Raw genomic sequence first — 12,852 nt, 5'->3', positions numbered from 1 at the left:
TTGGGAAGTATTCCCTCCTCTTCAGTTTTCTGGAAGAGTTTCTGTATAACTGGTATCATTTCTTCCTTAAATGTTTAGTAAAATTCACCAGTGAAGCCATCTGGGCCTAGAATTTTCTTTGTTGGAAGATTTCTAATTACATATTTAATTTATTTATTAAATATAAGCTATTCAGGTTAGCAGTTCCTTTTTCAGTAAGCTTTACTAGTTGATATCTTTCAGGGACTTTGTTCATTTAATCTAAATTGTTGAAATTATTGGCCTAAAGTTATTCACAATATTCCCTCACTATCCTTTTAAGGTCTGCAGACTGCGATTTTTTTTTCTCTCATTCCTGATATTGGAAATTTGTATTATCTTTCTCTCTACCTAAATGTTTTTCAATTTTATGGATCTTCTCCAAGAACCACATTCTGCCTTAATTGATTTTCTATTATTTTCCTGTTTCCTATTTCACTGATTTATTCTTGTATCTTTATTATTTCTTTTCTTCCTATTTTTGGTGAAATTTGCTCTTATTTATATCTAGTTTTTCATGACAGGAGCTTAGGTCATTGACTTAAGACTTTTCTTCTAATATAGACATTTTAGTGCTATAAATTTAAGTACTGCTTTAGCTGAAACTCATATATTTTGATATATTCATTTTTTTTTTATTTCTGTTCAGTGAGAATACTTTCTAATTTCCTCTTTCTTTTGTTCTTTGACCTATATGTTATTTTAAGGTGTGTTTTGGTTTCCAAATATTTGAGTTTCCACATTCCCTTCTATTATTTTTAATGTAATTTCATTGTGATCAGAGAACACACTTTGTAGGATTTGAATAATTTTAATTTATTGAGACTTGTTTTATGGTTCAGAATTTTTCTATCTTGATAAATGTTCCATGTACACTTGAAAGGAAGTGTATTCCACTGTTGTTGAGTGTTCTACAAACACCAATTAAGTCAAATTCGTTGATAGTGTTCTTCAAGCTTCTATAAAATTACTGATTTTCTGTCTCTGTTTATTAATTACTGAGAAATGGGTTTTGAAGTCTCTGATGATAATTGACTATTTCTTCCTGCAATTCTATCAGTTTTTCTTAAAATTGTAATGTCCTCTTGCTAAGGTGACCTTGCCTGGGTTCCTCTACTGTGCTGTGACCTGGAAACTTTCTCCAGTCCTTAAGTGGAGAAATTGTAATGCTTTCTTCATTTACGTTTCCTATGGTGCAGTGGGTGAAAACTGTTTTAAAAATTTTAAGTGACGAAATGGGAGGGTAAATCCAATCCACATTACTCCATCATGGCCAGAGAATCATGAAGGCAGTAACTGAGTATAGACTTAAAGGAGATAAGGGACCAATATCTGGGACAGAGCACTCCAGAGAGAGGAAACTCTGAGATGGGTATGTTCCTGGCAAGTTTGTGGAACATCAAGGAGGCCAGTGTGGCTAGAGCAGAGAGAGTGAGGGGAATAGCAAGAGATGAGGCCAGAGATCGTTTATTCCCTCTCTGGCCTGTGGCTTACTCTGAGCAAGATGGGAGCTACTATAGGGTGTTAAGCAGAGGAGTGACATGCTTAGACATCTGTTTTAAAATGTTCACTCTGTCTACTGAGTTGACAATAGACCATAGAACAAGCTTGTCCAACCTGTGGCCACAGGCCACAGACGGCTCAGGATGGCTTTGAATGCAGCCTAATACAAATTCGTAAACTTTCTTAAAACAATATGGTATTTTTGGGGGGGGGGAATTTTTTAATAGCTCATCAGCTCTCATTAGGGTTAGTGTATTTTATGTGTGGCCCAAGACAGTCCTTCAAATGTGGCCCAGTGAAGCCAAAAGATGAGATACCCCTTGCTGTAGAGTATTAAGAGCAGAACCAGTTGTATCAGTCAGGAGGGTAGCACCACCAGCAACAAATGACGGCAGTTTGACCAGGATGGTAGCAGTAGAGAGCGTAAAGTATGCAGATTCTGATTATAATCTGAAGATAAAATTAGGATTTACTAACAGTTTGCCTGTGGGGATTAGAGGAAAAAAAGAAGTTAAGAATGATCTAGTGTCCTGTGCATTATACCATACTATTTATCTTTTGTGTTTGGCAAAAAGGTCTGGGGGTGAGCTGTCCTGTTAGTGTTTTTACAGAATAAGCACTTGTATATCTAATGCTTTTTCTTCTATTCCTTTCCCAATGATCCAACACATATTAGCTCCTGTGAAAATTTACTGGGTGTAAGAATTAAAGCATATGAGACTCTCTTTTCAAGTTGAAAAGTGGGTTTGGTGGAGATGTGGATCAAACAGCCAACCTCTGTGTTTCTTAGGATAGAAGCCACATAATCTATGTTTAAATTAACGTCTAAAGGGTCTCCTCTTACCTATCATTCTCAAAACAGAGATCCAGCCTGCCTTATGACTCACAACCCTATTTGACGAACAGCTCAACCTAGACTCCAGATTGCTGAGATGTGGAAGTGATAGGTGAGGGAACAAGTCCTACAGCAAGCAAGTTCTAAAGTTGGCTGGTCTGTACCTGCCTCACTTGCCTCTGGCTTTACACAAAGACTTAATTTGGTTGGGCTTTGCTTCCACTGAACTGCAGCTCCTGACAACCTTGAGAAGCTTGCTGGACAAAGAAGCGGCTGAAATTAATATGTCAGCTTTACATTTAGGCAGAGGAAAGCTTTAAAGCTGCAGAATATACACTCACATGAGACCTTCAGTCAACAAATGTCTTCCTGCTACTTAGACAAAGCTGAGCCATTCATTTCTTCCTATCAGAATTCTATAGGATACGAGGACAGGAACCAGGAATTAGAGAAGTCAGGAAATCTATAATTCATTAGAAACAACTGGGAATCTGGCTCCTTATAAAAGAGAAGGAACAGAAAATTCCTTCTATCTATAAAACTCCAAAAGATTCCATAGATTTAAGATCTGAGACAAATAAGTCTTCCTAGTGAGGATGAGGTGACTAAGAACCACAGACAACCAAGAAGAGGCTCACAAGGGCTAGAGTGCAATCAAAGCAAGTAAGATTATTGATTGTAGACATTGGATAAGTATACTATAAATCCCCTGCTCCCAGAGAATCAGTCATGGACTAAATGGAGGAGAAAGAAGGAGAGAATCTATGTATCCTGCAGGCAAATCCAGGGCCTATGCTTTGACCTGTTGCCCTAAATAAGTGGGCGTGATCTGAGGAGTCTATCTTCATCATAGACAGAGTTTGCATCATCATTATCATCATAAACAAAATCAAGATTATTGGCACTGTAATCATGTTTAATCAGTGTGGCCCACCAGCCAACTGAGCCGGAACCAAGATCCACTTCCAAGCAGACCAATCACGGGCCACTTTTATACAGTATTCGATGCCCAGAGATGTTGATTAATCCCAACACAATGTGATTGGGATTAATATATGATTTTAGTTCTCAAAACAAAACTTATAACAGTGATTTTTATGATGGTGAGGTCATTCACTAAACAGAAAATATAGTCTTTCTAACAAATGCAAAAAATAGTACTTTTTAAAAATTTGTGTTAAAAACAATTTCTACAATTTATTGAATGACTGTTCTGTTCCAGGCACTTGATTTAACTCTTTTAAGCTTTGTAACAACCCTGCAAAGAGAATTTCCCACATTCACAGAGACGTGAAGTTACATCATTAGTAAATGGCTGAAGCAGAATTCCAACCCAGATCTGTCAGATTCCAAAGTCTATGTTCTTAGTCACTGGGCTAAACTGCTTTGCTATGGATTTTTGTTTGTTTTAGTTTTTAGGAAAAAGCCAAGACACATACTCCTTTAAGAGTCCTACCCTGCATGTTCCCTGATTTCTTCTATGTGGACAAGACCTAGGAAACATGTGTGAGAAAGGTCCTATTAGAAAAGTCTAGGCTAATAGCTCCTCCTCTTGGAGCAAATATCCTAATCCTTGCTCTCCATGAGTACATCTGCCTTTCAAACAATACCCACCACAGAAATGAGTGGGATGTCATCAGTGACCACTTAAAACGTTAAGTATTGGTTTCCCTAGGCCAAGCCCCTGGAGTCTTTCTATTCTAAGTGCCTTTGGATTGTGTAAAACTCGGGGTATTGAGTGGGGCAAGTGGATTACAGAACACAGTCATTCCCTGAGATCTTAGTCACCATAATAACTATGTAAAATAACTACTCTATCTGCCTTTTGTAATTATCTTGCTAAGCTGGTGATCTAGTACCACTTTTTCAGGACAAGAGTCTCCAAGGAAGAAAACCTACCCCTGAAGAAAAAAATTAGACATTTGCAGATGTGGTTTTCCACAGATCTCACTATACTATCCTTCCTCTCAGAGTCCAATGTTCAGAAGTTACTTAAAATGAGCAGTCCCATGAAATCTAAGCACTGAAGATAAGAGTCAAGAAATAAGCACATGGGAGGAGTGACTTTATTTACAATAGGTAATGTAAACATAATTAGTTTTTAAAAGGAAAACAAATGAAATTAACATAGATAATTGCAATAATCAATAATATTGTTGGCTTAATTCATAAATTAATGTTCAAGCCTGATGCTATAACTCATAGGTCTTTTATTTATTTTTCCCTTATCCTGTTCAAAGATATGTGAGGCAGCCCAAAATATAATTTTTGCCAATTCTTTTCTCATCCATGATGCATGAAATATCAGCCCTACTCAATATTGTGGAGCAAATCTATTCCAGATAAAACTTACAGTGATTTAAGGACAGACAGATGTATATTCACAATATTTGTGCACAATATACCCTGGTCAAAATCAAATGGCAAATCCTCTATACCTGTTGAAATAGGTGAGTGTCAAGATCATTTAAGGGTAGCGACAAATAATCCCAAACTCACAAATAATTTTGAACCAATATAATTTCATTGAGGACACTGTACTTAGCACTAGGCATTCCATGTTATAGATCTTCAACAATGTATAGTATTTACATTGCATTGTATAGTAATTACATTACTATACATTGTTGTGGGAGTATGGAAGTGTGTGTGTGTGTGTGTGTGTGTGTGTGTGTGTGTGTGTGTGTGTGATGTATACATAAACCTTCAACAGTTTTCCTGATGCTCAAATCCTAGACCAAGCTTCAACCCTGATCTGGCTTCATTATAGTGCTTCACGCATTCTTAGACTGCCTCACCACTGGAAGCACATTCCTACAAGGAGAAGGGTCATGAGATCATAGAATGTCCTCAAAAAAAACAAATAAACAAAAATGCCTGCTGAAGTAAATTGCTGAGAGCCACTGGACCAAAGGAAGTCTGGTTACTTTAAATTCATGCTCAACAATGAACTCCCATTTTTTTTTAAACCTTATCATGCTCTTGACTTATAAACTTAGTTCTAAATGCACATTAATGGTTTTAAAAATCAAATTTACGATTTTAAAAACCAAATTCTAAGATGTCTGTAATTGTCCCTATTTAACAGGTGTGAAAACAGAGACAGACTTAGAAATGTTCCCAAGATATTACAGGTAGTATATGTTGGAACTATAATACAAATTGATGTATGTGTCTTACTGCAAAGTCAATGTTTTTTCTACTACATCATACTATAAGCCAAGAACATCTCCCTAAACTGCTCTTACAGGAAACAGACATGTAATGCATATCAGTGTCCCTGGATCAATTCTCAGGTATCAGCTTTAAATTGAGTTCATTGAAAACCCCCAAAATAGGAGTTCCAAATAGTTTTAGCATAGAGAAAATGTTTGGTTCTTATGATAGACAAAGACCCACTCAGGCCCTAAGGCAAGTTCTTAATTTGAAAATGACAGGAGGTAAAACAGACTATCCTAACTTGCAGAGCTTTCACCACCATAAACAAGATTTTAAAAAATAGTGGCACGTATCTATAGTCCTAGCTATTTGAAAGGCTGAGGCAGAAGGATCGCTTGAATATGGGAAATTGAGGCTGTGGTGAGCCATGATCACACCACAGCACTCCAGCCTAAGTGACAAAGTGAGATGCTGTCTCAAAAAAAACAAAAAAAAGATGAGATATAGAAACAAAATTCATATGGCATGCAGTGGAAAAGCCAAAATCTAAAATGTTTGCAGGTCCAATTAAAGTTACTTTTAATATTCTGAGGTATAGCTTCCTTTTCAAGAATCCAGTGGCCAACAGTGCATGAGCTTCACCAAAAGGGCCTCAAATCAAAGAATCTGGTGTTGCCTAGAGCCTGAGCAATGTAGACATGGAATGAGCAGAAGGTGATGAGATGAGTTGCATAAGGCAAAAAGGAGGCCCAGACACAGAAAAATGGTGTAACTGAAGCTGTACCCTACTTCTGGACTTCAGGCCTCTGCTTCATTGAACTAAACAATCTTTCAGAACCTAGGAGGGCAAAAGTGTCTGCAGGTATCAACTCAATATTTAAAACCAGCACTTGGAATTCTTTCCAAATAGTGCGTAGACTTTTGTGAAATGGAGACAATAACCGTTCTCCAAAATTGCAGCTCAAATAACCTGCTATGTGTCCACTGGGACCCAGACACTAATAACACCTATGATCATTACACAGGGAGAACTAAGGAATTGAGAAGTGAGGAAACACACTTAAAGACACAGACATCATAAAAACCATAACTCACTTGCATATACTCTGTATACACACACACACACACACACACACACACACACACACACACACTGTATACTTTAACCTATTTCTCAATTGGAAAAAAAAGTGCAGCTCACTGCCAGCACAGTACTCTGAGGGCAAACAGAAAACAGGTTAAAAGGTTGACATTTATGATATGTGAATTATATCCCCTAAACAGGTGCTTTTTTTCAAAACCATGACTTACCTTCCAGGCAATGCTTTTGACAGAGATGTAGTATTTCTGCCTTTAAAAGACTACTAGCAGCTTCTAACTCATTTTTACCAAACATTAGCAAGTACTTTCTTTGTGTAAAATGCTGTGATAGATGATATAAAATATTTAGCAAAATAAGTTTGCAATAATTACATAGTGTACTAAGAATGTATTATATGCCAGGCAGCTACTAAGCAATTTCACACTTTAAGTAATCGCCACCTGTTAGGTAGGTGTTATTGTTCCATTCTATAATTTGGGAGACTGAGGCTGAGAAGATTAGATACTTGTACAAGAAACACAGTAAGAGGCAAAGCTGAGATTATAAATTAGGTCTTTCTGACTATAATTTTATCCATTATGCTAAGCAAGTGAGAAGAGGAAGAGACACCTAAATGCAAAGAATACAAAAGAACGAATAATAGAGTTCTGACAGTGGGCAAACTATGGAGGAGTTTCAGAGTTCTAAACTGTAATACTGGAGTGACAGTGCAAAAATGGCTCTAAAATTCTGTCTCATGTGGAGGCTCGGACCTGAAAGTCTTTCTGACACAGCAGTCATGTTAACAAAAATGCACTTCTAAAAGATGCATATTATTGAAAATAACCACAATATCCAACAGCAAACATAACTTTCTGTGTGGTTGTTTTGGCCTAGGATTCCTTGGCTATGTGAGCAATTGATATATCTCAGGGGCATTTTTGTCAACATTTGATGAACAGACACTCATTCTTAGTGTTTACCAAGCTCTAGGTGCTGCCTAGATGGTGGAATGAATAAGATATAATGACTTCCCTAAAGGAATGCCCAGAGAGGGGTTTACTGACTCCATATATGTAGAATATATGTGGTTAAGTGCTAGGCTTTAGCATCAGATAGCATGGATCTCTGTTCTAGTGCTGCTACTGACTAGCTTTGATTTGCAACAAGTGCTTACATTTCTCTATGCTTTCATTTCCTCATCTATAAAATGGGGTTATTGTGAGGAATAGAGAGAGAAGTAAGTAAACCTACCATGTATGGAAGACAGGAAGCACTTAGCACTTATTGGTAGCTCCTATCCTCCTCCTCTTCATCACCATTATCACCTGGTAGCAAAGTACAGAAGAACAGGCCCTCCATGCTTAATACTTACACCTCTCTGATTGTTTTCATTACCCTAGAGTATATTTGATATACTTTCTGTATATAAGTGAACATTTCCTCAAAGATCCAGGCTCAAAGATGCCAGGCTACCAGTGGATAGCAGAGTGCTGGAAGAAATCCCACTCTAAATTCACCCTGAACATTTCCAGAAACATTGTTTTTATATATAACCAATTATATTTTTCTGGCCTAGAAATGAGTCTTCATAAGGTGAGAGAATGTTTCCTCTCTTCCTAACAGCACTCTGTATGTTACTTTTGTATATTATTTGTGTTTCATATTATTTGTGGGTTGGGTGTTAACACTCCTGAAATGGTGCATAATTTTTGCGTAATAGTTATATGTGATAAATACACAGAGGTAAGCTAATATAATGGTAAAGAGCAATGGCATTGCTCTATATAAGGTAGATACAGGTTCAAATCCTGGTTTCTCTGCCTACTAGCTGTGACCTTGGAGAAGACCCTTATGCTTTCAGAACCTGTCTCTGAAAAGTGGGCTAATAAATACATATCTCACATGAAGGGTGTGAAGACTAAATCAGGGGATACAATCTACTATTGGTTAACTATAGGGTAACTAAGTTAACAATGATTTATTGTATATTTTTAAATAACTACAATAGTGGAATTAGAATGTTCCTAACACAAAGAAATGACAAACGCTTGAGGTGCTGGATACCCCAATTATTCTATTGTAATTCCATCATTACACACGGTATGCCCATATCAAAACATCACATGTACCCCACAATTATATACAACTATGTACCCATGATTAAAAGTATAGATTTTTTAAAAGATTGAGATAATATGTTTAAAATATTCAGTACACTATCTAGCACATAGTAAATTCTCAATAAATGTCAGTTTTTATTATTACAAAAAAGACATGAGTTAGGTGAACCTAGTGGCTCAGGTTCACTTTCAATTGAATAAGCAATTATTGTGCACCTTCCAAATATCTTATATTCTGCTACTTTCTGTGGGTACTAGATAAAAGAAATGCATAACATGAGTCCTCTGAAAAAAATCTGTGCTTCTCACATGAGTATGACCCTGAAAAAAAAAGTATCTTGCAACCATGTCCTCATACTGGAAGGTGGAGCTGGTACCAGCCTTTCTGCAATCATCTATAGATGAGAATGTGAAGGAGGAGGAAGGAAATATGTAGAGGTGGAGTTAGGTTTGATGGAAATTAATCAGCACAGTCAGTGTATCTATATAAGGATCATTATCCCAATCCATCATCACCCTGCAAGCTGCACCAGCTTTATCCTACTTGTTCCTTTGGTGAACCAGGTGAGAAAAAATTCATCCAGCTACCTTTATGAATATTTCGTGTTGTTCATAATAGAAATCTAGGGATATGAGCTAAGGCAGAGTTTATGTATATTTTGCCTTTTTTTTGTTTGTTTCTTCCTTCATTTTCTTTTCTTTCTGTTTGGTTATTTTAGTTTATTCTGTTTTTGTTTTTTTTTAATAAATTCATCTTTATAAGGGAAGAATAATGCAAATAGAAGTTTGCCTTCTTCTAGGCCGTTCCACACTGTTCCCAGTTTTTTTCCAGGCCACTCTTTTCTGGGCTGTCCAGCCCAAAAGCATCTGGGACTGTTGCAGAGGCCCTTCCTTGTTCAGTGTTGGTTCACAGAATTCCAAGATCTAATTATCCACTAAAACTGCTGCCTGCATTGCTGAGCTCCTCTTCTTGACTAATGAAAGAGAACAGCATTTGGTCAAGTTCTTGATATTAAGAGAGTTCGTAAGCTCTACTATCTTAGGACTATCTTATGGATATCCTAGGGGCTATCTTATGCCTCTGAAATACCAAGATATTTTGAGCCCCTTTGCCCATTTTTAATTTGCTAAGGACTTAAGGGTCCAGTTTAGTTTCTGGTGCCCAGAGGATAAATAGATGTGCATGGTAGAAGGTCTGTCATTTTTGACTCAAGCATAGCAGTGAAACTAGAAAGAGTGATTGAGGAAATGGTGTCTGGCTGGTTCTAGAAACTTTGGAAGCCTTAGAACAACACCCAGAACACCAACACACTCAAAGCATAGAGATACTATGTAGAGACTATACTTTCCCATGACAAGAAATATAGAGACCTGAGATCTATTCTCAGTTGACCCAGTACATGCCATGACTTGATCTTAGAAAAGTAACTAAAAGTTAACAAAGTTAATTTTCATTGTGTTGAACAGTAAAGATCATCCTTGACCCATCCTTCCTTTTTGACATTTAAAAGAAACAAGAGGTTAAAAAAAATCATGATGGTTATTATTAAAATGAAAACTGCTAATAAATTAAAAGGGGAGAATATGAATAATAGGCTTCTTTGTTTTTCTGTGTCCAGGTTCACTTAAACTTGTAAAAAGATGACAGACCTCTTGAGAAGTGTTGTCACTGTCATTGATGTTTTCTACAAATACACCAAGCAAGATGAGGAATGTGGTACACTGAGCAAGGATGAACTAAAGGAACTTCTGGAAAAAGAGTTTCGTCCAATTCTGAAGGTGAGAACCATGTGCCAGAACTGAGGGCTGCCAGAGTTCTGTACATGCTCTATTATATGACCCAGACCAGCTAAAAAGTGCACTGCCCCAGTAGACTCTAAGCAAAATCTATAAGCAGTATTTTGGGGATACCAGAAAGTCTGTTAAAGCAGCATGTTTTTTAAAGAAAATGAATGTTTTGTCTTCACTTTTCCTATGTACTTCCACCTTATAGACTCTCAGACTTTCTCATACATACATCCAGGCTTTTCCTAAGAAAAAGCAGAAAATAAGTTTGTTCTAGGACATGCATTAGCAAATTATCCTATCAAATGGAAAAAAGTATAGAAAGAGAAATCATCTATAAGAGGAGTTGACAAAATAGCCGTGATTAAGAATCAACAATAAAATACAAGCATTTTATTCCATCTACTTAGGAATGACTCAGTTATTAACTTCAAAATCATAGATGGTAAATTCTAACATGGAATATATTAACATGTAATAGTTAAAATTTACGTAAAACTTAGAAGTACCAGTTGCTGAACTTGGTTTATTCCACTCCTTCCTGTAGACCTTACCTAAGCACTTAATCCTCTAGCTTAAATCCTTAAAATGTCTTCTTCTGAGGATCCCAATAGTCTTTATTTTCTATTAATGCTTCACATTTACTGGCTTCTATTAACCTAAAGTAATCCTCTATTGGACTAAAACTACATAATGTCAAACATCCACAATTTCATAGCGCTATTTGAATGTGTTGGTTGAGTATGCAGGCTAGGCTGACCAGGTCTCCCTTGGTGTGTCATTCACATACAGAACCCAGATGATCCAGACACAGTGGATGTCATCATGCACATGCTGGATCGAGATCATGACAGAAGATTGGACTTTACTGAGTTTCTTTTGATGGTATTCAAGCTGGCTCTGGCCTGCAACAAGGTTCTCAGCAAAGAATACTGCAAAGCTTCAGGGTCAAAGAAACATAGGCATGGTCACCAACACCAAGAGGAAGAAAGTGAAACAGAAGAGGATGAAGAGGATACACCAGGACGTAAATCAGGTTACAGACATTCAAGTTGGAGTGAGGGAGAGGAGCATGGATATAGTTCTGGGGGCTCAAGGGGAACTGTGAAATGTAGACATGGGTCCAACTCCAGGAGGCTAGGAAGACAAGGTAATTTATCCAGCTCTGGGAACCAAGAGAGATCTGAGAAAAGACACCATAGGTCCAGCTCTGGTCACTCATGGAGTAGTGGCAAAGAGAGACATGGTTCCAGCTCTGGAGAACTGGGAGAAAGAATAAACAAGTCACATGTTAGCCCTTCTAGGGAATCTGGGGAAGAATATGAATCTGAATGTGGATCAAAGAGTTGGGGAAGGAAAGGTCATGGTGGTCTGTCACGTGGATTGGAGACTAGTCAGCATGAATCAAACTGTACTCAGTCAAGAAGTAGAGGACAAAAGCTTGAGTATAACTGTTCAGTTTCGGGAGGTAGTGGGAGGCAAAGTCATGCATGTGGTTATAGCAATTCGGGTGGGTGTGGAAGGCCACAAACTGCTTCTAGTTCTCGTCAGTCACATAGATTTGGAGGGCAAGGATATCAATCTAGCTGTACTCAGTCAGGCTGTCAGTCAGAAATTAATGGAGGACAAGGCCATGGCTGTGTCTCAGGAGGTCAGCCCTCTGGATGTGGTCAACCTGAGTCTAACTCCTGTGGCCAGTCCTATAGTCAGAGAGCTTATGGAGCTAGAGAACATGGTCAACCACAGAACTGTGGAGGACAACAGAGAACAGGCACAAGTCAATCCTCTTGTGGACAATACAGGTCTGGAGGTAGTCAGTCTTGTAGTAATGGTCAACATGACTATGGTTCCTGTGGCCACTTTTCAAACTCTTCTAGTTCAAATGAATTTTCCAAATGTGGTCAACATGGGTCTGGTTCAGATCAGTCTACTAGCTGTGAACAACATGGAACAGGCTTGAGTCAATCATCTGGCTTTGAACAACATGTATCTGGCTCAGGTCAAACTTGTGGCCAACATGGGTCTAGGTCAAATCAATCCTCAGGCTATGACCAGCATGGGTATAGCTCAGGTCAGACATCTGGCTTTGGACAACATGGGTCTGGCTCAGGTCTGTCCTCTGGCTTTGGACAATGTGGATCAGGTTCAGGTCAATCGTCTGGCTATGGCCAACATGGATCAGGCTCACATCAGTCCTCTGGCTTTGGACAGCATGGGTCAGGCTCAGGACAATCTTCTGGCTTTGGACAGCATGAGTCTAGATCAAGTCAGTCTAGATATGGTCAACATGGTACTGGCTCAAGTCAATCATCTGGCTATGGTCAACATGGGTCAAGTTCAGGACAGAC

At 38.0% G+C, this 12,852-nt stretch overlaps 1 protein-coding gene across 1 annotated transcript; it reads left to right on the top strand.

The window, feature by feature from the left end:
- Window positions 1-9,242: 9,242 nt before the first annotated feature.
- FLG2 (filaggrin family member 2) lies at window positions 9,243-12,850 on the top strand (the record flags this gene model as incomplete). The annotated part of the gene is made up of 3 exons (XM_037735409.1): window positions 9,243-9,283; window positions 10,339-10,498; window positions 11,297-12,850. Coding segments are annotated over exons 2-3 (1,692 nt in total), but the record flags the coding sequence as incomplete, so codon positions are not given.
- Between the last annotated feature and the right edge of the window lie 2 nt (window positions 12,851-12,852).

This window comes from Cebus imitator, unplaced genomic scaffold (genome assembly GCF_001604975.1).
Source record: "Cebus imitator isolate Cc_AM_T3 unplaced genomic scaffold, Cebus_imitator-1.0 Scaffold801, whole genome shotgun sequence".
Taxonomy (NCBI): Eukaryota; Metazoa; Chordata; class Mammalia; order Primates; family Cebidae; genus Cebus; species Cebus imitator.
Note: the sequence above shows the minus strand (reverse complement) of the source record. Positions and strands in the feature narration are given on the sequence as shown.